The 27,000-nt window shown below is 46.2% G+C and overlaps 1 protein-coding gene across 4 annotated transcripts in view; it reads right to left on the bottom strand.

Annotated features, from left to right (window-relative positions):
* PLEKHG4 (pleckstrin homology and RhoGEF domain containing G4) overlaps positions 1 to 27,000 on the bottom strand; it is a 185,386-nt gene that overhangs the window by 54,324 nt on the left and 104,062 nt on the right. For all 4 annotated transcript variants that reach the window (XM_019490982.2, XM_019490984.2, XM_014595358.3 and 1 more), the window contains 2 exons: positions 2,563 to 2,701; positions 873 to 995 (listed from right to left, as the gene is read on the bottom strand). In XM_019490982.2, the coding sequence (XP_019346527.2) occupies positions 873 to 995; positions 2,563 to 2,701 (262 nt within the window). The remainder of the gene's footprint in view (positions 1 to 872; positions 996 to 2,562; positions 2,702 to 27,000) is intronic.

Below are 27,000 nucleotides of genomic sequence, written 5' to 3'. Positions count from 1 at the left end.
GCCCCAGCTCAATGCCCTGCCTCCACCCACACGCCGGAAAAAGCCAGGGCTATGCCAGGTAGTTGGAGATGGCGATGCTGGGAGCAGAGCGGTGGTGAAATTTGGAGTGGATGCAGCATCCTCCCAGCACCGCTGGTGCCCACTCCAAGCCCAGTCCCTGCTAAGAAGAGCCCCACACAGCCCCAGCTGCAGCCCACCCCGCACAGGAGGGCACACCGCATCCAGGGGGCACATCTCCCGCCCCCCCCCATGCCCTCCTGGGGTGCAAGCAGCAGTGGGAGCCGCCTCCCCGCACTGTGAGCTGTGGTTCCAGCCCCCCTCCACCCGGCCTGGGCAGCGCCTGCCCCTACCCCTACCCCCTCCCTCACCACGGGGAGGCATTGATCTGGCCACCTACACCCCTTCCCTCCCCTGTTCTCTTCCACCACATCGGATTCACCAGCTGGAGGCAGCTCTCCACACTGCTGGCTGTGCTCCATGCTGCCTGAGTGCTGTGCAGCAGCTGCACACAGCACGGGCATTTATCGGCCAAATTATCAGCCCCATCAGGCTGATATCCAATACAGACAGTTTTCTTTATATTGGTACTGATCCAATATCGGACCAATGTATCGGTGCACCTCTATCAATTTCTAGCTTTAGAGATGTACACAGTGTCTCCACTCAGACATGCAGCTCGCTCTATGTAAACCTAGCTCAGGGGGAACTATCAGGCATATCCCCAGAAGTCATGTCAGCGTATGCTATGTATTCTTCCTGGCAGGCTGCCCTCCCCAGCTAACTCTTGCCCTATTGTGGCAGTCATGTCATGCCATGATCTCTTCTGTACGTGGGTACTGCTAAGCACATCTTTCCAAAGAGAAAACACTTACACTGGCAACAAGATCAAATTCCCTGAACTCTTTCTGTGTTTGAAGCAATATCTCCAGTGAATCATCCAAGTGGATCATTTCCTTCAGCTGCTTCCTGCCAACATTCTCAATCCAACTGCTGACCTAGAAAAAAGGGGAAAAACAACCGTGCTATTAACCAATCATTGCTCCTCTGCAAGGCTGGCTTTTGTGTGGAAAGAGCTGGGAGCTTCTCTGGTGAAGGCTGATCATTTAATCACTGGAAAGAATGTGAGTGAACAGTTCTTCCCACATCTTGGCTTTTCAGTGCAAACCTTCTGCTTTCTGCACAGACTTTTTCCATTTCAGGTTGGAGGATAATGTAAGCCCTACTGTTGACCGTATGGCATTAGGCAAGTAGTTGCTTGGTCTCTAAGCTTCTCAGTGAACTGCAGTCTTGTGAACGCCCTACGTCTCAGGCTGGTCCTATGTTTCTGCTGCCCTTGCTGCTAAAAGGGAAAAAGATCTATTTGCTGCCAGGTCTTCCCCTCTGGCATCTTATGTCTGGCAGAAGGATGAGGACCATTTGTATCCCTATGAGCACATCAATGACATCCTGCCACTTAAGGGAACTTTATGGTTATTTGGGGGCTAAAAATACCATTCTCCATTTTTGAAGACAACTCCCCATATAACCTCTGGTGTCCAGGCTAGTGCCTGCTGGCTTTTTGTCATAAGCCGATCACTGCCTGTGTTCTGGATTCATACTCTTAGGCATAGCTGGATAAAGTCACCTGACTAAGGACTGACTTTGCTGGAGTTCAGCACTGTTTCACACAACACAGCAAAATCAGCAGGGTAGCAGCACTTCCAAGTCCTATTCCAAACCTGGGAGCTGTAAATAAAGCACAGTCATGAGCAATCTCATCCTTCTGATGACTTAAGCTTTTTACTCAATTGAATTCCAAATGCAGCTCAGCAGACAATATCAAGGCAATTGTTTGGGGGACCTGTCTATGTGCAATTTATGAATTCTGTTTGGTAGTATAAATTCAGGCTTCTTGCATCAGGCTTATTGTGCTAAGGAGAGGGGCATAGCACTTGTCTTCCTCTGAATGGAAGGATCTTTAAGAATCATCAACCCCTGGATACACCTTTTCTCACAGAACTGTGGGGTTGGCTGCATCTCTAAATTAAACCAGTTCTCCCCAAATCTTCAGAGGAGAGGAGAGTGGAATGGAGAATTCCCAGAAGATGCTGGGTCAGTTGTGCTACTCACCAAGGATGACTGTGAAGGCCTAAGTCTCCTCTCAGGTGCATCAGTATACATCAGGAGCAAATTAGCTGAGGTTAGCAGAGCTATGCTCCTTCAAATTAGGTGTTAAAGGATGGGTTTTCAGAGGTACAGGGCATAAAGATTCCCTTTTGACTTGGTACTCACATCTGAAAACCAATCCCCAAATGCATGTATCTTACCAGGGTAGGAATATCAACTAATTCAGTGTTAATCATGTATGGAAGCACTCACCTATTCATGGGAAAAGAGTGCTAAAGTGCTACGTTGTTTGTGGAATGTTTTAGTGATGTGAAGACACATCCTTTGGGTACCCTTTATATATTATTCCAAATGCAATGTATTCAAGGCCTGACAAGAACACAGAACCTTTGTGAAACATGCATTCAAATTGTAACCACACAGCTATTCATGATAACAAAGACAAACTGGTCTTACCTCCTTAAAACATTCTTCACAGTTCTCAAACTCCATCACTAGCTCCAGCTCCTGGATGCGTTTGTTTGACAACATCACCAGCCGATGGACGCCTTCATCCACCTCATTATAAAGCAGGGTAGCAGCATCCAGTGCGTCCCTGAAAGGGAACACAAGTACAGTTGCTAGGTTTCACCTTCTTGCTAACATTTCATCTGTGTGGGACCTGGCTGTTGACAGCCTCTCAGTCACCCTTTATACAGGATTTTCTTATCTCAGAAGAATACAGTACATCACTTCTGCTACTTCCATTCACATCAGCCTTCCAACACTGATGTCACCACACTTTATTCCACTGTGATGGAAGACAGTCTTCAGAGACTTCTGGGGCTCCTCCTCCCAGTCAAGTTTCCTACAGGACTTTATTCCAAAGCTCACATATTTAAGAAGGGACACAACATTCTGATTCCACATTAAGATTTTGTACAGAAACAACCCAAGACTAAAGGATAGTTCCTTGATTATTCTAACTTTGCAAAAGGAGCAGTGATTTTTAAGCAAGTCAGTGGTGTCTTGAAGGACTTGAATCTAAACTAGTGTAACATCAAGCTCCTGAAAGGGAAAACAATGTTATGGATTTCTACTGTTTAAATTCAGAGAAATCTGCAAAACAAACATCATCAAGAGTGTTAGCAAAAGTGGAGTTCCAACATTCCTTCACTTTTAACACTTGGCAGTGTCATTAGTAACTAAGACAAAATCGTATCTTTTAATCCAGGCTGGAAGTTCCTCTCTGCTTGTTCCATCACTGCCAGTGTAGGGTCTGGAGCTCTATTAGAGACTGATTGGGACTCATGGGCTAGGATGGAAACAAAGTTTTAGCTTCTGCTGAGGAGCCCTTGCTTTGTGGTGGCCATTTTGTGGCATCTTTGAACCTCTCTGATGTACTTTCTAATGCATTAACACTATGATACACCTGAGAGGGCCAAACCCATATCTCCCATCTCTCAGGAGAGTGCCTTATCCACCAGGCTATCAACTATATTGAAATGTACTCTCTACCCCAGCTGCTGAAGCTGGGATTATGCAACAGGAATGTAACATCCATGGGCCCAAAAGAAAGCAAATGAGAAGGAACTTGACTCAGCAGCCTAGTGGTTAGAGCACTCACTTGCTGGGGGGGGGAGAGGAGAGTTCCAGAGTCCCAACTTCTTTTTTTTCACCCAATGCCTGCTAAAAGTTAAATGAACAAACAATCCAGGAAGCAGGGACCAGGACCCAAGACTCAGCCCCTCCCAGCTGAGTACCGGCACCACTTTATTTTGCACCACTCTTTATTTTGGATCCAACACATTTTGCATGCCTGGCTGCCCAGTGCTGCAGCTTCAATGGGAGAAGAGAAGAGTGCCCCTTCTCCAGCCTCATCTCTCACCTGGCATTCTCCTGGGAAACTGGGGGTGTGGTTTGAGCTCTTTCAGACCACAGAGGTCTGGGAACCAACTTCTGAGTGAGTCCCCCACTTGGTAAGTGAATGCTCTAAACCAGGAGTTGGCTGCCTTTTACTGGTGTGGGCTGGAGCTTACCAAATGTTAGGCACCAAATTCTACCTGAGCTCCACTGTAATCCTGATGGGAGCTGGAATGTGCCTAAAGCCTGCCCAAGTCCCAGCAGCACTGAGCTCACTACCAAGTAAAGCACTGTACCCCATCCATTTGCAGAACTTGGATTCTGGTCTCTGCTCCTACTGTGATTTCTGTTTTTTAACCTGACCACCTAAGGTAAAATGAACAAACAACCTGGGAAGCAGTGACCAAAATATGTTTCCACCCTCCCAAAGAAATGCTGTATTTAACAGAGACTGTAAGATGCTATATTTTTCTTTAAACTAAACGCAGTTGTCACTGTGAATTAGGCACCCTGGTTTAGATAAGCACCTCACTTCTGGCACTCTGGATCCCAAGAGAACGGGGGTGCCAAACATTCACATGCCAGTCAGATGCCCAAGGTCTGAGAAGAGATAGGAGTTCAGACATACCCCTGCGTATTTCTTACTGGCTGCTTCTAGGAGACTCCCTGCTTAATGCCTAGGTGGCCTGAATCATCCTCTGAAGCAGGGGTGGGCAAAATACAGCCCACGGGCTGGATGCAGCCCGTCAGGCCATTCTATCCAGCCCATGGGGTCCCTAAAAAATTTTAAAAAATTAATATTCATCTGCCCCTGGCTGCCTGTCATGTGGCCCTCGATGGCTTGCCAAAACTCAGTAAGTGGCCCTTCACCCAAAATAATTGCCCGCCTCTGCTCTGGAGCTACGTGTCTTCACTAATTTTTGGGAATTCTAGACCCCTAATCCTGTTAATGTGGATTACCTTTCTGGAACAGGGTACCTAGATTTCAGGTACTGCCTTTTGTAGATGCCTATGAGAACAATTTGATCCAGCTCCTAAACCCCATCTCTATCATGTTTTAAATGCCCATGTCCTCCTTTGAACATCAGGCCAAATTTTAAAAGGAACTTTGATGTTTAAAGATAAGAAGAAGCTTCTTGTGGTGTTTGTCAAAACTGTTGAGATGCCCAACTCCCTGGACTATATGTCTAGGCTGGTAACAGCCAGGTTTTTAGAACATAAGTAACTAGAAGTTTAGAATTCAGACTCATTTATACCATATGTTACTGTGGTTTTATCTATAGAATGTATCTGAATGTTGACACTTATTAGCAATCATCCTGAAAATGTCTTTGTAGTCCTTCATTGGCATGAGGCTGAATGATCATTCTAAACAATCCACTCTGCACAGTGCAAACCCACAGGAAGTTTCCATACATGAGGTTCTGCCAAATGTGCAGCAGCCAATTTTTAAACCTCAATCTCTGGGCACTGCTACTTGTCCCTGGGTTTGTTTTTTTCTTTCTTTCTTCTCTTTTTTTATAATCTTCAGAATGCCAGAGTGAATTAATTCCTCCAGTGAGTGATCAGAGAGGCAAAATCATACTCAGACTCACATCTGAGATATTGGAGTTCATAAGACATGAGGTTTCTATAGCTGGTTTTAAAATATCTTTTTGGTAAGTGCTGGTAATGCCCTGCAGGGACCCCAGATAAAACAATGTAATTCTTTGTCTGCTCTCTCCCAGCTATCTCAAAGCAGATCTGAGACACAGGCTCAACTCCCAGCAGTTCTGCCTTAAGTTTAACCACTGCACTCAGTCAAAAACCATAAAGTAAATTAGAGATAAGGTGATCCAGACAAATTCCCCCAACAACAAATCTGAGAACATAAGAAGTCTTGTACTGAGTCAGACCATAGACCCATCAAGCCCAGTAGCCTGCAGCTTACAGAAGCAGAGCGAATGCTAAGGGGAAGGGTATTTAAACAGTGCCCACCCACACTGATTTGACTTCCCTTGCAGCTTCCAGAATATGAGAACCACCCCAAAGATCTCTGCTAACCTCACTAAGTAGAAACCTCCTTCCTAACCTCAAATCAGGCAATCAGCGTGACTCTGACCTAAGAGTAAGACACCCCAGCCACGCATCTAAGGAGGATTCTCTGATTACCTCAGAGCACTGGACCACTCTCTCAAAGTCCATTGTATACCATACAGGGTCAGCCAGGAAATATATGTGAAATATTACAGGAATATCTTTGTTTCCAGTTACTGTGCAGCCTCACTCCATATGTGAGATGTAGCCTGATCATGTTTTGTCTAGTCAGGTTTGTCACCTGGTCACCTGCTGGGATCATTTGGGCCTGTCTCACCTAATCAACTGAGGACTTCAGTACTTTAAATAAGGTTATTGGGCTTGATATAGGGTATTTGTATGGAATATAATGGCCCACACTAAACAGGAGATCAGACAATCTGATTAATGATCCCTCTGATTTTAACTCTATGAAACAAATATTGCAGCTATTCCAGTGGTTGACCCTTTGGGGCGAACAATGCGGCAAGTCACAGGGTGACTTTGGCTCCTCTTTCCATGTTTGAATGGGGTTCTAGGACAACTGGGGCCAAACTCGTTGCACACAGGATTCCTAGTGGCAGAGTCAGTGTATTCCCCACTCTGGGGCTCCTGGCAAGTAGTAAAGGAGCAGTAAAAACAAGACCCATAATTTCATGACACTAACTCTGCAGCCCTGAAAAAAATGCCAGAGGAGGCAGCCAACTGTTACACAGATGAATCCAACAGACTGTCATGATTTTTTAACTAAAATATGTATCTAATGTTAACTGTAAAAGAAGATTCTCAGCTGCTTAGACTGGTGGGTTTGTGAGCATTTACTAGCAGTAAAAAGGGAGCCCAGACTTCTATCTCTTAACAGGCTCTGACAGTGCCTTGGAGCTCTGCAGACAGAATACACTTTGATACCGCGCCATGCCCTTCCAGCTCCTACCATGCACAGCTGCCAGAGGGCTCTGCTGTCCTTATCCTGTAAGCTAGCACACACTTCAAGAGGAGCCACTTTAGCACAGCCTCCATTTTTTTGCCACCTCAGGTAACATGCTTATACAGGAAGTGCCAGCATCTCTGAATGACCCTCTCCGTATCTTAGCTCCACAACACTGGTGCTGTATTAGTACTGAAGGGTTAGAAGGCCCATTTTAAAGGGCCCCTGAAATTCCATGTGCAATGTTGAACGCAACTGCATGGGCGGGCATGTTCCAAGGACACTTTTAAAAATGTTACTCTTTTATGTTTTTATTTACAGAGGTGTTTCTTTCTGCAGTTGTTCATAAAAAATCTGAGCAAGCACACTTACTTAAAGGCCTGGGCACACAGCATATTTACAGCAGCATAATTTATTGTGCTTTTGTAAACTAAAGCAAATTATACCAGGATTTGAAGTTAGAATCATAGAATCACAGAACCGAACGGGACTTGTACGATCATCAAGTCTGGTCCCCTGCCATGGGCAGGAAGTATTGGGCTCAGACGAGCTCGACAAGGTGCCTGTCCAGCCTCGTCTTGAACACTGAATAGAGAGGGAGAAGTACCTCCCTGGATCTATTGGCCACACAGCAGCTGATGCACGTCCAAATTTTATTGGCCCTTTTGGCAGCCTCGTCACACTGTTGGGTCATATTTATCTTCCAGTCAATCATGACCCCCAGGTCTCGTTCAGATGTTGTGCCAGCCAGTAGGCCACCACCCATTGTATGGTTGTGGTGAGGGTTCTTCCTACCCAGGTGCCTTGCACTTCTCCCTGTTAAACCTCATCTGATTTTGTTCCGCCCATAAGTCCAGTCTGTCATGGTCCTCCTGGACTTTTGCCCTATCCTGTGGTATGCTTGTGTTTCCCTACAGCTTAGTATCATCTGCAAACTTAATCACTGCGCCTTCTACCCCTTCATCCAAATCATTAATGAATATATTGAATAGCACAGGAGACAGCCCTCCAGGATGAGGGCATCCCATCGATCACCACTATCTGGGAACGGCCTCTGAGTCAGCTGATAAGATCAGCACTCCTAGGGTTTGCTGCATGCACCGCACTGTTACTACACCTCAATACTAGGCACTTCCTTAGCGAGTATATCCCTTTTTACTAGGTCTTAGGTCTCCACTTCTCACAAGGGAAAACCTTGAACCTTCACTATAGTGAGACTGGACCCCAGCTTCTGCACTTTTGTTACCCAGATGCTTTCAATGAGTACAAAATAACCTGAGAGCACCCCTCCTCCCCCCTTCCAAGCACACACACCCCCTCTGTCCCAAGCACGTGCACACACACACACATACATACCCCCCCCTCTGTTCCAAGCTCCAGACAAACTGCTTTCACATAATCTGCCTTCCCTGGCTGCCACTGGAGCCAGGCATACTTAAGAAACCAGAAATTCTGCCAATTCTAGAAAAGCCTATTTTTCAAAAGCAACTTACAGCCCTAAGTCTCACTGGAAATAAATGGGACTCTGGTTCTCAAGTCACCTAGGCACTTTTGAAAGTTTTAGCTCAAATTTGTGCCTCAGCTTACCCACCTGCGAGATTAGGATGTTATTAACATGACCTCCCTTCCTTCCAACATGGGTGTAGAGATTAATTAACTGACAACTGCAAATGATTTTGAGACTTTACATGGAAAGCACAATATTATAACAGTACTTTCAGCTATGAAAATAAAATTAGTGAAGACAAAACTGGAGACTGGCAATCCTATTAGACTTGATTATGATTCTTTTACACATTTATCATAGAATCATAGAAAATTTGGTTTGGAAGGGACCAATTAGTCCAACCCCCTCCTCAAAGGAGGACCACCCCCAACTAAATCATAGCAGCCAAAGCATTGGCTAGCTGGGTTTGGAAAGCCTCCAAGGATGGAGCTTCTACCACCTCTCTGGGTAACCTGTTCCAGTGTTTTACTACCAAGACTACCAGTGTTATCTAACCAAGACTTCCCTTGCTGCACCCTGAGACGGTTGTTCCTTGTTCTGTCATCTGCCACAAGAACAGTGTAACTACATCCTCTTCTGAACCACCCTTCAGGTATCAAGGCTGCTACAAAATCCCCTCTCAGTCTTCTCTTCTCTAGATTAAATAAGCCCAGTTCTCTCAGACTTTCCTCAGAAGTCATGTCCCCCAGCCCCCCAAACCATTTTGACTGCCCTCCACTGGACTCTCTCCAATTTGTCCACATCCTTTCTGTAATAGGGGGCCCAGAACTGAACACAGTAATCCAGATGTGGCTTCCGCCAGTGCTGAATACAGGGGAATAATAACTTCCCTTGACCTACTGGCAACATACCCTCCAATGCAGTCCAGTATGCTGTTAGCCTTTTTTGCAACAAGGGCACACTATTGGCTCATATTCAGCTTACTGTCCACTGTAATCCCCAGGTCCTTTTCTAAAGACCTGCTGCCCAGCCAGTCAGCCCCCAGCCTGTACTGGTGCATGGGATTGTTTTGTCCTAAGTGCAGGACTTTGCACTTGTCCTTGTTGAACCTCATGATATTTCTTTTGGCCCAATCCTCCAATTTGTCTAGGTCACTCTGAAACCTAGCCCTAACCTCCAGTTTATCTACTATTTCCCCAAGCTTGGTGTCATGTGCAAACTTGCTGAGGGTGCACGCTATGACATCTTTCAGGCTGTTGCTGAAGACATTGAACAAAACCGGCCCCGGGGCACTACACTTGATACCAGGTGCCAACTAAACATCGAGCCATTGATTACTACTCTCTGAGCCCACTGCTCCAGCCAGTTTTCTATCCACCTTACATCCAGTCTACTCAACCAGCCCGTACCTACTTAGCTTGCCTGTGAAAATGTTGCAGGAGACTGTATCAAAAGCCTTGCTAAAATCAAGATATACCACCATCCACTGGTCTCCAGAGCCAGTCATCTCATCATAGAAGGCAATCAGGTTGGTCAGGCATGATGTGCCCTTGGTGAATCCATCCTGACTGTTCCTAATCACCTTTTTCTCCTCCAAGTGCTTAGAAATTGATTCCTTGAGGATCTACTTCATGGTTTTTCCAGGGACCAAGGTGAGGCGGACCAATCTATAGTTTCCTGGATCCTCCTTTTTCCCTTTCTTAAATATGGACACTGTTTGCCCTTTTCCAATCATCTGCAACCTCTCCCAATTGCCATGAATTTTCAAAGATGATGGCCAGTAGCTATGCAATCTCATCAGCCAACTCTCTCAGTACCCTCAGGTACTTCCCACCTGGCCCCATGAACTTCTTTATGTGCAACTTTTCTAAACAGTCCCTAACCTACGCTAGGAACCAGTGGTGACACGTAGAGGTTGCACATGCACCCCCTGACAGGCAGTGCTCCCCGCTTAGGCAACAGGTGGGGGGGGTGGCCAGCAAGAGCCCGGGGCACGGGTTGTCACTCCCAGGATCTGGGGGTACAGCAGCCATCGTGTGGTGGTCACAGGCTCTGGCGACAGAGTCGCAGAGGGCTGTGCCAGCATGCTGCAGCCTGCTCCAGGCCAGAAACACAGGTGGCCAGGGAGCAGCACACAGGGCTGACTTTTAAAGATGATCCCTGACCTCAGACAGCTGTGGCGGAGCCTCCTGCTCCCCCTGGCTGCTGCAGGGAGCCAGTGCAGGGCCAGAAGAGTGGAAGCAGACTACACCCAAGAGCAGCAAATCTGCTCCCAAATGCACGCAGGTGCAGATGCTGTACAGGGTGGGTTTACTGCACAGTAAATTACTGCAGAGTAAGTCCATATAGCACTAATTGCATGTGTAGATGTCTCCACTCATTGATATGTGCTCGCTCTCTCTCAAACTCTCATTATTGTCTATTTCTGGCATCCCAACGAGCACGTAGCCTCAACTGTATCTTGTGACCATGAGTTCCCTAGGTTAATTACATATTGTGTTAAAAAGGTATTTCCTTTTCTGACGTAGGTTTCCCCCCTATTTTTATCCTATGTGATTCAGAGAAGAACTTGCAATGAACAAAGTAGCTGCTGACATTTAAGTGCAAGAGAAAGAGTAGTTTCAGTCCTATTAGGATATAAGACAGTTAAGGATGTTAATTGATTATAGAGGTCTGTGCAACTGTTCAAAAGAAAGCAGGAGGCTGACAAAAATCAGTGGAAAATCTCATCTGAAGCCAAAGTTTAAATTTGCTTGGATAAGTTGATCTTTTCCCCTGCCCATATCTGTGTGGTAGACACAGACTTTTGCTAGATTCTTTCAAGGTCAAATCCTTCAGATTAATTTTGAAATTGTGCAGATTCAATATAATTTGTAGCAAAAACAAGTAGCTTGATGTTAGCTTATGTTTCCTTGGATCCTGTTTTAATAGGGCAAATGCCATTTGTGTGCAGACTGTTTCAACAGTCTTTAACTGTTCTCTGACTAGGTGCCAAAACTGTTGTATAAGTCTAGGGTAATTTTAGACCTACAATTAAAAAAAGACATAAATAAAACATTTATTTCTGAAGACTCTCTTCCCAAAGCTAGAATTTGCCATTTAAAGATTCAGCTTTCAAAGAGAGGTACCTGAATGGTATGTGACAAATATGGGAAAATAGAGAGCTTTACTGAGCTTGCAAAAATGCATAATTGTGTTCTGTGCCTGTAGGTGTGGATGAATAACAGAAAATAGCTGGCAAGAGCCTCAAGGGGTCATCTAATCCAATGCCCTGCTCAAGGCAGGATCATCCCTGACTAAACCATCCCAGACAAATATTTGCCTAAGCTTCATTTAAAAAAACTTCCAGTGATGGAGAGATTCCAGTCACTTTAAGCAATCCATTACAATGCCTAACCACCCGCATAGCTAGAAAATTCTTCCTAATATCTAACCAAAATCTCTCAAAAGCCCATCACTTTTTTTTCTGTCCCCTTAAAGCAAAGAGAACAATTGATTACTGTCCTCCTCACAACAACTCTTTGCATTTAAAATCTATCCCTTTCAATCTTCTGTTCTCCAAACTAAAAAAATCCCAAGGCTTCCCAATGCACATGGAGTACACATTTCTAGAAGAGGGATCCGGCTGTTGCTAGCCTGTGACATAACCTCTATCCCAGATGCAAGAGTGGAATAAGTAATCTGAGGAACTCTCTAAACAACATCTAGAAAAACATAAAACTATCACCAGAACTGAGAGCCAAGAACAGCTCAATAAACTCAAAAGTTTTCAAAATGACTGAATCAGTAGATGAAAGTGATACAGGAAATGCTCACGTTTTTGAATTTATTAAAGTATCAACATGAATTCAAATCTGCTTGGGCAGGAAAGCCATTTGCATTTCAGGCCTGCTCCAGGTACCTTAGATGACTCCTTCATAAGCAGAAGGAAACTGCTTATCCTGAAAGAAATTGCTGTCTTTCATCACCAGTCACAGAAATCTACTCTGTCCTCTGTCCAAGTATAAGTTGGAGACATAGCATTTTTGGGGGGTTCAGAAATAAATCAGTGCTCAGACATCTGGGAGTGGGATAAGAATTCACACAGAGAAAAAATTAACAGGCTGGCCTAAAGCACCCTCTATGGCATAGGCCCGAGTCTGTGAGCTCCCTACCTGGTGGAGATGGCAGCCAAGAAGCTGCTGCGCAAATGGGTGTGTTATGCCATGCCTCATTGCACCAAAGCATGCCTCATCTACCCTGCCCTATCCTCATGTACCAACCCTGAAACATGACAGTGAAGCACAGCAAGCAAGGCTAGGTAATGCTCATGATCATCTCCCCAGGGACATGCCAGGGATGCTGTTAGTGATATTAACTGTGCCAAAGCCCTCAGTAAAGTGCTATTACAAAGTCCTCAGTGCTGCAGCCTGCTCCAGATGCATCCAAAGCTCCAACCAAGCTCAGGCGGTAACTCAAAAAAGGACCAAAGATACCACAGCTTCTCAGCTTCCACTAACATGCATCAATAACACCATCTGCTGGGGCTTTGAGCAGCCAATAGCTGTACTGTTTTTGAGAATCCATGTGATCAGACAACCCATATTTATGAATAATAAATCTCTCTGTAAGTCTGTGTGTAGAGCAGTGCAGAGGGCAGACTAGGAATAGAGTTATTAGAATATCCTGTGAATTTAGACAAAGTTAATCTCCTTCAAAAACAAAATATAAGAGCAAAAAATGTCTGGAAAATCACCTGTGGCAGGCAGTTTAAGGCCTGCTAAGCACGGGACAGTGAAACAGCAACATTGCTACCACAAGTCCATTACCTACAGAGATTTCAGGACATTCCAGGAAATTAAATGGCATGCCAGTTTGATATCACTTCAGAAGAATATTTGTGACCATATCTGAACAGATCAAAAGAAAACACAGTCAAGAAAGCATGGTTTGATTAAGGACAGCCAGCCTGGATTCAAGAAATCGAGACCATGGTTAATTAAATGAATGGAATTCTCTGAGATTCAGACTAGACTGCAGTGCAAGAAGTTGCAGAGCACAATGTATACTTAGCCATCCAGAAAGGCCTGTCAGAGTTCAGGCTTGAAAGACTGTTGACTGGGCAGTGATGAAAACTAACAAAAGGGAAGAATACAAAAGGCAGCTGCTAAAGAAATACTACCAAGCTAGTGAAAGAAGTGACTTTGGAGGTTACCAGGGAGATCAGACGTGGCAATAGAGCTTTCGTTATTCATACAAATGATTTCAAAGAAGGGACTGAAAGTAATTTTCCCCAGTATGTAGATGATTGGCTTGGAAAGGCTTCAAAATATTCAGGGCTCCTGGTCAGAAACAAAAGATTTAGATACTCATTTTCTACTGCAGCAGGAATCATCTGAGTGAAATTCCCACAAGATGCTGTTGCTATCATTAAGTATGTGGAGGTGTCCTCAAGACACTAACCCAGACTGATCAGGAACCCAGGGGAGATATTGCTCCTAACCAAATGGAGCCACTACAGGCCACTTCACCAAGCAGGTTGTGAAGCAGGATCATAGAACATACTGCTTAGAGGAAGTCATAGAATCTCTCTCACAAAGAGACTGGATAAGCATCTATCTGGGATAGTTTAAGAACAGCACATCCTGCATCTTCGTAGGGGACTGATTCTAAGTCTGGTATCATGGATTTGGTATGTCTCATTTTCAGGACTCTCATACAGGCCTCAGCCACTATTGCACATTATCATACTGATTGGGAATTTTTTTTATGCCCAATAAGAATTCCACATCCACCTGCTTACATGAAATTCACCTGCACTGATGTATGCATACTCCAGATAGTTTTCTGAAGAATATGAGTGAACAAGGTGTCATGAATTTAAAGATATTCTGTATCCCATTCCTCCATTACTGAAGGAATCCAGGGGTCAAGGATTACAAAGAGACTTTGTCATAGCAGGTGGGCAGGGAGGCACATACTTTCCCACCTGTTTGGATCATAGAAAAGTAGGTCTGGAAGGGACCTCACAAGGTCATTCAGTCCAACCCCCTGCTCAAGGCAGGATCATCTCTGACTAAACCATCCCAGCCAAGTAATCATATAACTTGCTTTTGAAAATTTCCAAGTATGGAGGTTTCACAACTTCTCTAGGTAGTTTGTTCCAATCCCTGCCACTCTCATAGTCAGAAGGTTCCTCCTAGTCTCCAACTTAAATTTCCTCTGCTGCAGCTTGAAGCCATTGCTCCTAGGCTTGTCCCACATAGCCACAAAGACAAGCCCATCTCCATCCTCTCTATAATCAATCTTCAGGTATTTGATGACTGTTATCACATCCTTCCTAAGTCTTCTCTTCTCCAAACTAAATAATCCTAGTTCTTTTAGCCTTTCCTCATAAATCTTGTCTCCGAGGCCCCCAATCATTTGTGCTGCCCTGTGCTGGACTCTTTCCAAACTGTCCATGTCCTTCTTGAAGTGTGGGCCCTAAACTGGACAGTACTCCAGGTAAGGCCTCACCAGTGCTGAACAGAAAGGAAGAATCATTTCCCTTGGTTTGTAAGTGACATTCCTGTTAATACAACCCAGTATGCTGTTGACTTTTTTTGCAATAAGAGCACACTGTTGTTCACATTCAGCTTATGGTCCACCATAACCCCCACGTCCCTCCACGTAGTACTGCAACCTAGCCAGCCACTCTCCAGTCTGTATTTGTGCACGCAATTATTCCATCCCAAGCTCAGGACTTTGTACTTGTTCTTGTTGGATCCCACCTCATTGATTGCAGACCATATCTATAGTCTCATTCTAGATCCTAGCCCTGCCTTCTGGAGTGTCCACAATTCTATTCAACTTAGTATCATCTACAAATTTGCTAAGTGTGTACTCAATCCCATCTTCCAAATCATTAGTGAAAATGTTGAACAATACCAGACCAAGGACAGACCCCTTGGTAAACTCACTTGATACCTCCCCCAACTAGACATTGAGCCATTGATGACTACTCGTTAAGTGCAATGATCCAGCCAGTTATGTATCCACCTTACAGAACTTTTATCTAGGCTGCATTTCCTTAGCTTGCTAATGAGAATGTCACGGGAGATGGTATCAAAAGCCTTGCTAAAATCAAGGTTTGATATGAACATAATAAAGTAGTAAACATTACATTCTATGAAAAAGAAGACTGTTTGACAATCTGCATGAGGATTTCTATAAAATACACTGGTCAGTACATTCCAGTTTTATCTACTTATTGTTATATTTCATTAAAACACTCCTAATATTCATGAACGCATGTTATATTTTAAAACAAGGCAAAACCATTGAGCTCTATACAGGAATGCTAGTATGAAATTTAATTGCCTGTGATATACAAGTCAGAGTAGATGATCTAATGGCTCCTTCTGGTCTTAAACTCTATGCTTGCAATAGTAAGGCTGAAACACTTGAGTTCTCAGAAGTCAGGAAATGCAGCCTTAAAGGTTGCAAGCCCAATCAGAACTCTACCCTCTAGTGCTTTTTCATTAAAAGGTGGTCTTACTTGTCTATCATTACTAAATGAGAGGGGGCTTTAGTCAGATGGTTCCTGCTATGCAAAAAAAGTAAAGTTTTAATACAGTGGTAGGATGGAATGTCTGTACATGCCTTTGATCTGGGATCAGTTTACTCATGAGTAAATTACTGACAAGTAAATCCTCCTGGGCAGGCATCTACACATGCATGGAAGCAGAAGCAGATTTGATAATGACAGCAAACAGCTTCCAGTTTCTGCGACCCTGCAATGGGACCCTTCCACCACTTGGGGGGGGGGGGTCTAGGCTCCCCCTGGGTGCTAACCCACCAGCTGGCAGGGAGTACCAGACAGGAGACAACTGTCTCCTGACTGGGGCTGGGACATTGAACCCTGCCTCTCGGGGCTGCCTGCCGCCGGGGTGGGTACAATGTCCCCCTACCCTGGCTCCCCAATCAGGGGCAGGGGACTTGGAAAGAGCTACAGGGGAGAGGCAGGTCCCAGCTCCCTACCCTGATGCACCAGTGGCTTGATCACCCAATTGGGACTTGGGGCTGGGACCTGCCCCTGACCAGGACGGTTCCCAGCCCCCACCAGCATGGAGCTGGGTGGGGAACAAGCTTGTTCCCTACTCAGCTCTGCAAGTGCGGAGCTGAGCAGGGAACAAAACTCCCCAGCCTGTTCCCTGCCAAGCTCCAGGCTCGTGGAGCTGTCCAGGGAACAGGCTCCTCAGCTTGTTCCCCACCCAGCTGCATGCTGCAGAGCTGAGTGGAAAACAAGCTCCCCAGCCCTCCCCAGCAGGGAGCTCCCAGTGCCAGCTCCGTGACCATGGGGCTGGCACTGAAAGACCCTTATCTTCCAGCACCAGCTCCGCAGTCATGGGGCCAGTGCAGGGCGATACTTATCTCCCAGCACAAGCTCCATGACTGTGGAGCCGATGCTGGCCCCTCGCTCCCCAATCGTGATCTCAGAGCAGGGGTCTTGGAGCTTGCTGTGGCTGGGCAGGAGGACAAAGTCCCCACCTGGACTCCAGTGACAGATCCCACTCCAGCAGCAGGTAGCTCCCAGGGGCAGGGAGATATCTCCCACCCCCTGATGGATGGCTGACCTGAAGCAGATTTGCTTCTGATCAGTCATCTACATGAGTGCTACTGTGCCATTACTAAATCAAAAGTAAATTTGCTACTTGCATTTGCAGATAGCAAATGTACTTGTGATTAGTGAGGTTTACTGTGTAGTAAGCATGTCCACATGTAGAGGTGCATGCTTACTTCGCAGTAAACTACACTACTGTGCAGATAAGTATCTCATGTAGATGCACCCAGAGACCATTTTATAAGGCTAGGAACAGACATTACACATAAAACAGTTTAAGTGATCAGAAACTGGTTTAAACCTGTAAGAGAACAGATGTTCAGTGCACATAAAGCAGTTTAAAAATGGCTGAAACCAGTTTGAGATAAACCTGGTTGAATGTAGACTTAGCTGATGTGGCTCAAACTGGTTTATGAAACGTCTGTCCCAGATCCCTTGCTGGTTCAAGATAAATCAGAGTCCCCCAGCATCCCCGCATGCTCTCTGGCTGGGTGGGGCTCTCTGCTTCACAGTAGGGCTGGCCCCTCCCCTCTGCTGCCTTGCTGGAGCTTGGCAGTGTCTGCAGGCATCAACCTGGCTTCTGCTCCCCACCTCCCCTCCCCACTCTGTGCTAAGCAGGCATTCCCCCTTCCTTCACAGACACCTCAGCATTAGCTAGCAGACCACATGCTGGCTACAGTCCCTACTGTGGGAGAGACAAAGGGAAACACTGTTTGAGAAGAGCTGTTTGCTCTCCTTCCTCCCCCTCACCACTCTCTGCTAAGCACAAATTCCCCCCTCCCCTCTACTTTGCTGAGAGGTGTCTGTGTATTAGCCAGCAGACCACATGGTGGGTCTGTGCTGAATCAACAGACAGCTGGTAACTTCTGTTTTCTTAATGGGGCAACAAACACTAAGATGATGATGATAAACACTATTATCAGCTAAACTTGCTTGCCTAAGTATACAGAAGCAGGGAAGGACAGTGAAAAACTCCTATCATCAGATGCATGAACTACACATACACCCTTTGCCTCAGAGTGCTAGCCCCAGGCTGCAGACTGGCAACACTCCTGTGGGACTGCAGTCAGGGTGAGGGTTCACTCCCCGCCTAATGAGAGCCCTGCTGGGACCTGGCCATTCCACCCTCAGTGTAGCTCTGTGGAAGGGCAAGGAGGGCTACTGTAGCGCCTCCTGGCTTTCAGCCTGGGCCACTGCAGGCATATGCCTAGGTTTCCTCAGTCCAGAGGGATTGTCTGTATGGTTGGAAACCAGTTCAGCCTAGCCAGGTTAGACTAACCTGCAAAGGGTGAATCAATTCAGGCTCAGGCTTTTTGAATGTCTGTCCCTAGCCTAATTGTAAGCAGTTGCAGCAACCTGTGAATAACAATGAGAGGTCTTATCCTCAGTATCAATCCCTTCTTTATCAATGTGACGTTTTGATGCATGGTAAAACTAGAATATTTCACCAGATCTTAGAACAGAGCAAAAGCTGGCAGAGGTACAATATCACTATCACGAAAACATACTCATACCTGTTTATAAATTGTGGCAACCACATGTTGGCAGCTGCCGGCAGGAGACTGCTGTGTTCCTGATGTTAATATTCTAATATGGACTATGATCAACCAAGCCTTTATGCAATACCATTGCCCAGACAAATTATTACTTCAATAGCAGCCACAAACACATTAATTAAAGATTTTATTTTTGTAAAATCTTGTAAAAGTCTACTTTGTTACCATATTTATAGAGATTTTCTGTGCAAAATCCCTGTTAATAAAGCTTATGACTCAGATAAACTTCATTTTTCCCTAATAGATAAATTCATGCCTAACAAGACCAGCTCAGGGAATAAATTAACAATGAGTGTGAACACACTGCAGTTAAAGGTGTGATCACCAGGGATCCTGGTTTTCTCTGATTAAAAATTGCAAATTCTCTGATTAAAAACACAAAATCTGTGATAAAAATTAAAGGCCTCCCACAGCCTCCCCCAGTGCTGCTGGTGCCCTGCACTCCTCCCCAAAGCCTCCTCAGCCCTCCTGATGCCCCTCACAACAGCCCCCCAGACCCACAGACACAGAGGCACAGACATGCAGACATAGATGCACATACAGACACTGACACCCACCCCAGCAGGTGTGTGTGGGGGGAGGGTAAGGGGCAGGGTGAGGGAAAGGGAAGGTGCTGGGGGATATATCAAGAAGGGGGGGAGCGTGCCCCTATGCCCACTCCCCGCATGCAAAACCTCCCCGCATTGCCGCTGTGGAACCATGCCTGCGGAGCTGTGTGGCCAGCTTCAGGGCAGCAGTGGCAGTGTGGTGGTGGCTAGGTGGCACGCAGCCGCCCCCACCACCATCTCGCACTGCATGGCGGCCACGGCTGCCACCACACTGCCGCTGCTGCCCTACAGCCAGCCACACAGCTCCATGGTCATGGCTCCGCAATGGCTGCAGTGGCACAGGGAGGTTTTGCACACTGTGGCTGTCACCACTGGCATGGCTCCACAGGTAAGTGGCTGTGCCAGTGGTGACGGCTGCTGCCTACAAAACCTCCTGCTGCCACCGCAGAGCTGTGCTCAGAGCTGTGTGGCCGGTGGCAGCAACACAGCGCGGTGTGGCGTGGGATGGTGGTGGGGCTGGCTGCCTGCCAGCCAGCTGGCTACCACCACACTGCCGCTGCCGCCTGGCAGCTGGAGCGCAGCTCTGGGCACAGCTCCGCAGCGTCAGCAGGAGGTTTTGTAGGCAGCAGCTGTCACCACTGGCATGGCCCTCCACGTAAACAGCAGTGGCCACCGCGTGCAAGCTCCCGCACCCCCCAACCCCATCCCTCACCGCGACTGCAGAGCCGGCCACGGAACTGTGCTCCAGCCGCATGCAAGCCTCCCTCTCCCCTGGGCAGGCAGCCAGGCAGCATATGTGCGGCCCACACATGGCGGGCACCACCACACTGCACCCCACATTGCTTGCCCGCAAAGCCTCCTGCAGAAGGGCACCCCTGCCCTCACCCCCTGGCCCTGCTCCCAGCTGTGGTGTGCTGCCTGGGGCAAAGAGCATGACTCCATGGTGGCAGCGCTTGCCTGCAAAGCGTGCATGCAGCTGCCACCACCCTGCACCACCGCGGAGCCATGCAGCCAGTTGCGGGGCATGCTGCTGCATGGAAAGCCCCCCAGTTCCACCCCCTGGCTGGGCGGCACGTATGTGGCCCGCACACAGTGGTTGCTACTGCACTGCCGCTGCCACACCCTGCGCAACTTGCCCACAAAGCTGTTCAGGTAGCCATGGGATGGTAGCACAGGGTGCAGTGGCAGAGTTGAGGTGGCAGCCTCTGTGTGCGAACCCCCCTGTCAGGCTAGCTGGCACGTGTGTGGCCCATAGAGTGGCACCCCTGCCCTTACTCCCTGGCCCTGGGAGTGGGCACAGGGGCACACTCCCCCGCTTCTTGATCTACCGCCCCAGCACCTTCCCTTTCCCCCGCCCTGCCCCACCCCTTCCCCCCACACCCACTTACCTGCTGGGGTGGGTGTCAGTGTCTGTGTCTGTATGTTTCTGTCTGCATGTCTGTGTCTGTGGGTCTGGGGGTCTGTTGAAAGGGGCATCAGGAGGGCTGTTGAGACTGTCAGGGGGGAGTATGAGGGGCGGGACTGTGAGGGGCCTTTAATTTTCACCACGGATTTTTGGGTTTTTAAATCAGAGAATTTGCAATTTTTAATCAGAGAAAACCAGGATCACTGGTGACTATTACTGCAGATTATGAAATGAAACTCATGTGAGTGTGACTATCCAGACTGCAGTCACACCTCTGACTGTTAATCAGCTATCACCATTTCAACAAGTTATCCTATAAAATATAAAAGCACTTGAAGGTTTGACATCTGCTTAAAAAAAAAAAAAAAAATCACTAGTGACCCTTGAATGATCTCTGACAGAAAGCTCAAATGTTAAGATTAGGATTGCTTCTTTACACATCAGCCCACATTGAAGGAAAGATCCAAATTTAAAGGCTCTAGGTGGGAGCACAGGAATCAATTAAGCATCTCATCTTTGCACCTTAGCCCTTGCTCTTTAGCACCTGGCAGCAGAATACTGTGTTCCAGTCTGGTCTGGGCCTGCTCATCCCTCATTAGTTTGATTAACTTGCAGTGCCATGTGACCACAAACCTCTACGCTGGCTGCCACTGCTGAGTCACATTGCTCCACTACACATTTGCCAAGACACTTTAATTAAATGGTGGCAAAGGTCAAAAACTCACCTGATCTTCCTGCTAAACACAGGTCTTTTCAATCTTACTCCACTTTGCCTCAAATCCCAGTGTCCTGTGGTCATATTAACTGCATCACAACTTCTCTGTGTCATCAAACTGGCACAGAGAAGGGAACACAAGATTGGAAGAGACCTTCTGGGCCATCCAGTCAGCCCCTAATGTCAGCAGTGACAACCACTTTCTTATCAGAAGCCCTACCACTCAGCAGCCAGGTTTTGATTCACCACGTTGCCACTAGGCCCCCCTGAGCTGTTTCGGCATAGAAAGGCCAGCACTCTGGCAGCGCGTACAGATGGGATTCTGCGGAGATGTAGCCAGACTATGACTCGCATTGCAGAGGACTCTCCCTTAACAGCTGGAGTGGAGGTCTGAGCATGCTGACCTCTGTCACTGAGAATGACCTGGCCAGAGATGATGATGACAATGATGACAACAATGACAGAAGCAAAAACAATAGCAGGTCATCTCTGATACGCATCTTTATCAGACATCTTTCACAAATTAATACAATATATTACAGATTGGAACCGTGATTTATGAACACATTTCTATTCAGAACCAAAGTATGCACTTAACTTCATGCATGTGCCCAAGAACAGGCCCAAATCAGGGCTTTGGTTTCCTTGTGCATGTGGTCAGACTGACTGCTGCTTGACCAGCTAAATCCAAACTTTTCAAAAACAGAAACTGCTGCTGCTTGTTCCTTACTCCTGTGCAAGCCTAATCAGATTCAATGAGAGTTTTACCTGAGGACGAACTCAAGGGTCCGCCTCATTGCCATCATTTTCCATTCGTATCATGCCAGGTTTGTGCCAGGCATGTAACTGCATGATCACATGGTAATTTAAAAATATACATTATGGCAAAAGTAGCCCTAAATTGTTCAAGCAAGGTACTAGCTGTGCTATCTAGCTGTTTTTCCCCACAGATATTGCTTTTCATATAGATGAGCTTGGAGTCCTCTGTTCTCCTGAGAGGAAATATTTCAGTCTTGGTACAGAGTTAAGAATATAGTCATTGTCACTATACATAACCTGAAGTGATTTTCACCCAGGATGAATTGAGATCCTTTCAGGGGTGCCACACAATTTTATCACTATTAGGTATGCAAACATAATCCACAAGATAAAACCAAAGATTTCAAATAGAAATCCATACTCTCAGTTCACAGTCACACAACCTTCATCAGATCTGGCCTTTGGCGGCCAATAAGAAGCCTCAAGAAGCAAATAAAACATACCCCCAAAAGCTCTGAAATTAGTTGCCTGCCTTTGCAAACTTTACTGTGTGCAACAGCAGCTCCACATAACACCCTAAGCTTGACATGACAATGGCTGTGCACTCCTTTGTGTACAGAGCAACAGGGTTTGTTTAACAGGGGTGTATTCACTTTTCACTGGGCATAAGACATCATGCAAACAGAGAACTAGTTAGACTGAGGAGAAAATGAAAACCTGGCACAAAGGTATATGTATAGACTGAAATGTCATTGTGTGCTTCTTGCATTTTGTCTTACACTGGTACAACCCATAAGAATGTGAAGGAGAAACATTGTGTGCTCATTACTAAGAACTCAGAATACCTAACATTTTTTACTATCCAAAGCCCAAATGATAGCAGGTGTCTTTTTTATGTCATTTTATCTCATGTCAAGTGATCCTGGTCAAATTCTGGGGCTGTTATGAGGATTTCAATGCAACCTTTACTTCAGTTTCAGGAAAATTTGTTTATGGGAATTTGCCAGAATAAAAAAAACCCTAAGAACACTTAGCTCTCAAAACCCAAAAATGTCATGGGCTCCATTAAGAGGGTCTACTGAGGAAGAGACTTGTATGTGACCAGTGATTTACATTTCCAAAGAGCTGTACAAACATCAGCTAATTAATCAATTAGTTGGACAGCTCTCCCTACAGGAACGCTGCACAAGGAATCTTAATTCTGGCATTCCCTACCTTGTGATTGCTTGACTTCGCAACCCTAACATTTCCTGACTGCAGTTCATTGGATGTACTTCCTAAATAATGTGGCCATTGTCATGTGGGGTGCCCATATAAAAGCAAATGCATGCATTTCTACAACAAAGAAGGGGAAGTCAGAAGAGACAAGACAATATCCTTAAGCATTAGTCAAAGAGTTTGCTAATGAGAGAAGCCTTGCCCTGTGTTCTGAATGCCAACAAATGTGATCTTGGACAAATCACCACAAGCACCAGTGCCTGTGAGTATCAGCTGATCTCAGCTATCTCCTGCTGAGTAGAGAGAGAGAGGAGATGCCAAAATTCATTAGTCGGGTCCCAAACCACATAGTGGCTTTAGAGAATAAGCCCAACACCTGTGAACTGTACCTATTGGTGCTGTGCATGAACCAGGTATTATAATCCCTTTGACCATCTTAAATACCTTCACTCTCTGCTTGGGACCAACCTCCAAAATATCCTTATTGCATAGACTTCAAGGCTGGAAGCACAGCTGTGCTGCTATCCAGCATGGCCACAGGTAGTGGATAGTGGAATGACCTTCAGGGAAGGTTAGCTGAGAAACATGCCGAGTTAACTCTGACGAATAAGCAGTCATGGACCAAGCAGTGGCAGCACCACCAGGGTGTGGAAATGAATCTGGACAGCAGATGGCAATGCTCTCCCTCCTGAAAAGCCACATATATCTTCTGATGGTGCTCTGATACAGTGAGTACAGGTCGCCACTATAACAAGCCTGTCCAGACCCCAGCCATGGGTCTTACAAGTCTTCAATGAAGGAGCAGATGGAAGAAGATTTTAGAATCTCAATGGCTGCAAAGGTGGATGAAGGCTGCAGCAGAATAAGATCTCCAATTGTCTTGGCCTCCTTGCCATTGGATCAAGATCCCGTTCTGTCAAGAACCATGTGGAAGCTGCTGTCAGCTTTCCAGGATTATGACTATCAATTTTGGGGACTGTATGCCCTAAGCAGTATGGACACTTTGTCATCCACATGGCTATTAAGCATACAGATCTGCACATATATATGCCCATGAAATGGAAGACCCAGGTTCTAGTCCCTGCCCCCCTCACCTGCCCTTCACATACAAGGACTTTAACCCTGCATTTCTTAGCATGGTGCATTAACCACTAGGACACATATTAAGCACTGCCCAGTCACCTCTCCAGCCCTCCTTTTGAAGCTTGCCCCTGAAGAGTCAAGAAAGGGAGAAGATATATGAGGCCACAAGGAAGAGAGTAAGCTAGAGGTTGTCTAGCTCAATGAGATGGATCCCTCACTGGAAGGGAGCAGATCCTGAGTTTTAGCCTAGAACCTGCTCCCACTGGTGCAGAAATTTACCCAATTCTCTCTATCCAGTAAACATTAAGCGCAAGACACTTTGGCTCCTCTTCCCTCAATGTAGCAATTTGGGACTTTTGCTCAGATCTGTGTTTATGGACCTGTGTAGGCACAGTAGCCATATGGATGCTTACATGTTCACAATGCACACAGAGTATGATTGCAAACTATGCATAAGTGCCATCTTTAGAATGAATGTGGCTAGAAAACTGCCATTTGGGCATGTAAAATGAAACATGAAGCCTTCTGGAAGGTGCTGGCTAGGTTCAGTGTCTTCAAGCTACTCCATGATAGGATGACCGCCCACAGTCCTTTGCAATGGATCAGAGACAGGCCCATTTACCATCCATGCTGGTGTCAAGCAGGGCTGAGTCATTGCCCCAACACTTGTCTCATTTATCTTGCTGTGATTTTGATTCTCATCTGTGACTGTCTTCCTCCCGGAATTGGGGTTGAGTACCGAATGGATGGTCAGCTTGTCAATCTGCAGCACCTTCACAGCAAACTGAAAGTTACCAAGACTGGCATCACTGACCTTCAGTACACTGATGGCTGTGTTATCCTTGCACATGATGAGACCAATCTGTAGTCTACCCTTGACCTTTTTTCAGGTGACTATCATAGCCTGGGACTCTCCCTTAAAATTGGGAAGACCAAGGTGTTCCATCAGCTTGCCCCAGCACAAGCTGCCTCCCCCTCCCCGAATTCCCATTAATGGAGAACCCCAGGAAAACATTGAGCATTTCCCATACCTTGGCAGCCACCTCTCCCAGTCAATCAGTCAGCCTTGATGTAAAAATCGAACATAAGATTCTCTGTGCCAGTGCATCCTTCAGAAAGCTGCTTTGCCGTGTCTTTACCAACTGAGAGCAGCACTCTTTGATGAGAACTGTCTTGCTCAGGAAGCCGAGAAATGGCAGAGGAGGAAGGAAAGTGTACAACATCCTGGCCAACAGCTGTGCTCCCCCCCCCCCCCCCCCAAGGCAGCACCTGTCATATCTGTGAAAAAGCTTGCAGAGCACGGATTGAACTATTCAGCCATCTAAAAACTCACCAATAATCCCACTCCCTCAGACATCATCCTCATACTGAGGGATAGACACAACCAGTGAAGAGAGAAGAGATAACAAAGAGTTAAAACTGGGAACCACAACATGGCAAAGGTAGTTCAGGAACATCCATGGCTGGGCTCAGACATCTGCAATTCAATCAGTTGAAACCTGGGTGATGATTCTTCAAGTTTTGCCTGAAAAACACAGGCTCACATACCACAACATATTCTTCTCATTTCAGCAGGGCCTCCTACATGGATGCTTTCTCTATCCATTTCCATGGCAAACCGCTTACACTTCTGGTTTAGCAAATCAGTTAGAAGCCCACAGGTCAGAATCAAAGACAAGGGGACTGTTCTAAGTGCTATGAGCCACTCAGAGGCCGCATCTACATGAGACACTTACTACACAGTAGCTCGTGACTACTGCACGGAAGCATTGCTGGGCACGAACAGTGACATGATACTACTGTGCAGTAGTCACGAGCTACTACTCAGTAAGCATCACTAGGCAATCGTGCCGGGATGCTACTGCACGGTAATGCTGATTACTCCACAGTCTTTTAGTACTTGATTAAGCAAGTACTAAATGACTGCACAGTAACAACTGCACAGTGAATGGCTCGTGTAGACACACCCAGAATGGTGTATGATTTGCTAGAGGGAGAAGGAAGGACCAAAAAGAGCCAAAGCTAATATAAGAGGGGAAAGTCTCATTACTAAGAATGACTGAAGGGAGTTTTGTTTGCAGTGCACTCCCCAGAAGGGGCTTGCCAGAAAATATTCTGTGACAGGGAGCCCAAACTTGCCTCCTTCCCAGGACAGACATGAGCTCCTGGGTAGTTTAGTGCAGAAGTCATTAAACTGCAGCAAGACATTAACTGTTTTCCACTAGGTTTGTTTTCTCTATCATCCTACTTTATCTGAGTTGAATTTTCAATCACACACAGCTGCAAATTAGCAAGGGGTGTTAGATGTCCAGAGCCAGAAAGTGTGCTAGGAATGTTCTTTGTAAAAGGTTTGCTGGACATGGCTCTATATTCATTCTGTACAAGACACAGGTGGCCTCTCATCCATGTAACCCCAGAGGGAATGACTTGACTGGATCAGCATTTTCTTTTTAAATCAATCCTTATCAATGAATTATTCAAATGACACATTCAACTTAAAAGCCATACATTAGTCAGAAGTGTTCCACCTATTATTGGTACAACCACCAAAAAGCACTTTTCCCACAAGTTATGAGAGAATACTGTTATTTTTTTCCCCATTGTTTCTCTCTGTCTTTGACAACAGCCTGCACAAAGTCAGACTCCTTGTTTCCCTGGTCTAGCTATTAGCAAACACTCACCTTCCCCTGGCTCTATCAGGCTTTCATGCCACAATAGGAGAGAGAGCAATATTAAAAATAGGAAAATGTGACTCAA

Source organism: Alligator mississippiensis, chromosome 10, assembly GCF_030867095.1.
Source record: "Alligator mississippiensis isolate rAllMis1 chromosome 10, rAllMis1, whole genome shotgun sequence".
Classification (NCBI taxonomy): Eukaryota; Metazoa; Chordata; order Crocodylia; family Alligatoridae; genus Alligator; species Alligator mississippiensis.
Note: the sequence above shows the minus strand (reverse complement) of the source record. Positions and strands in the feature narration are given on the sequence as shown.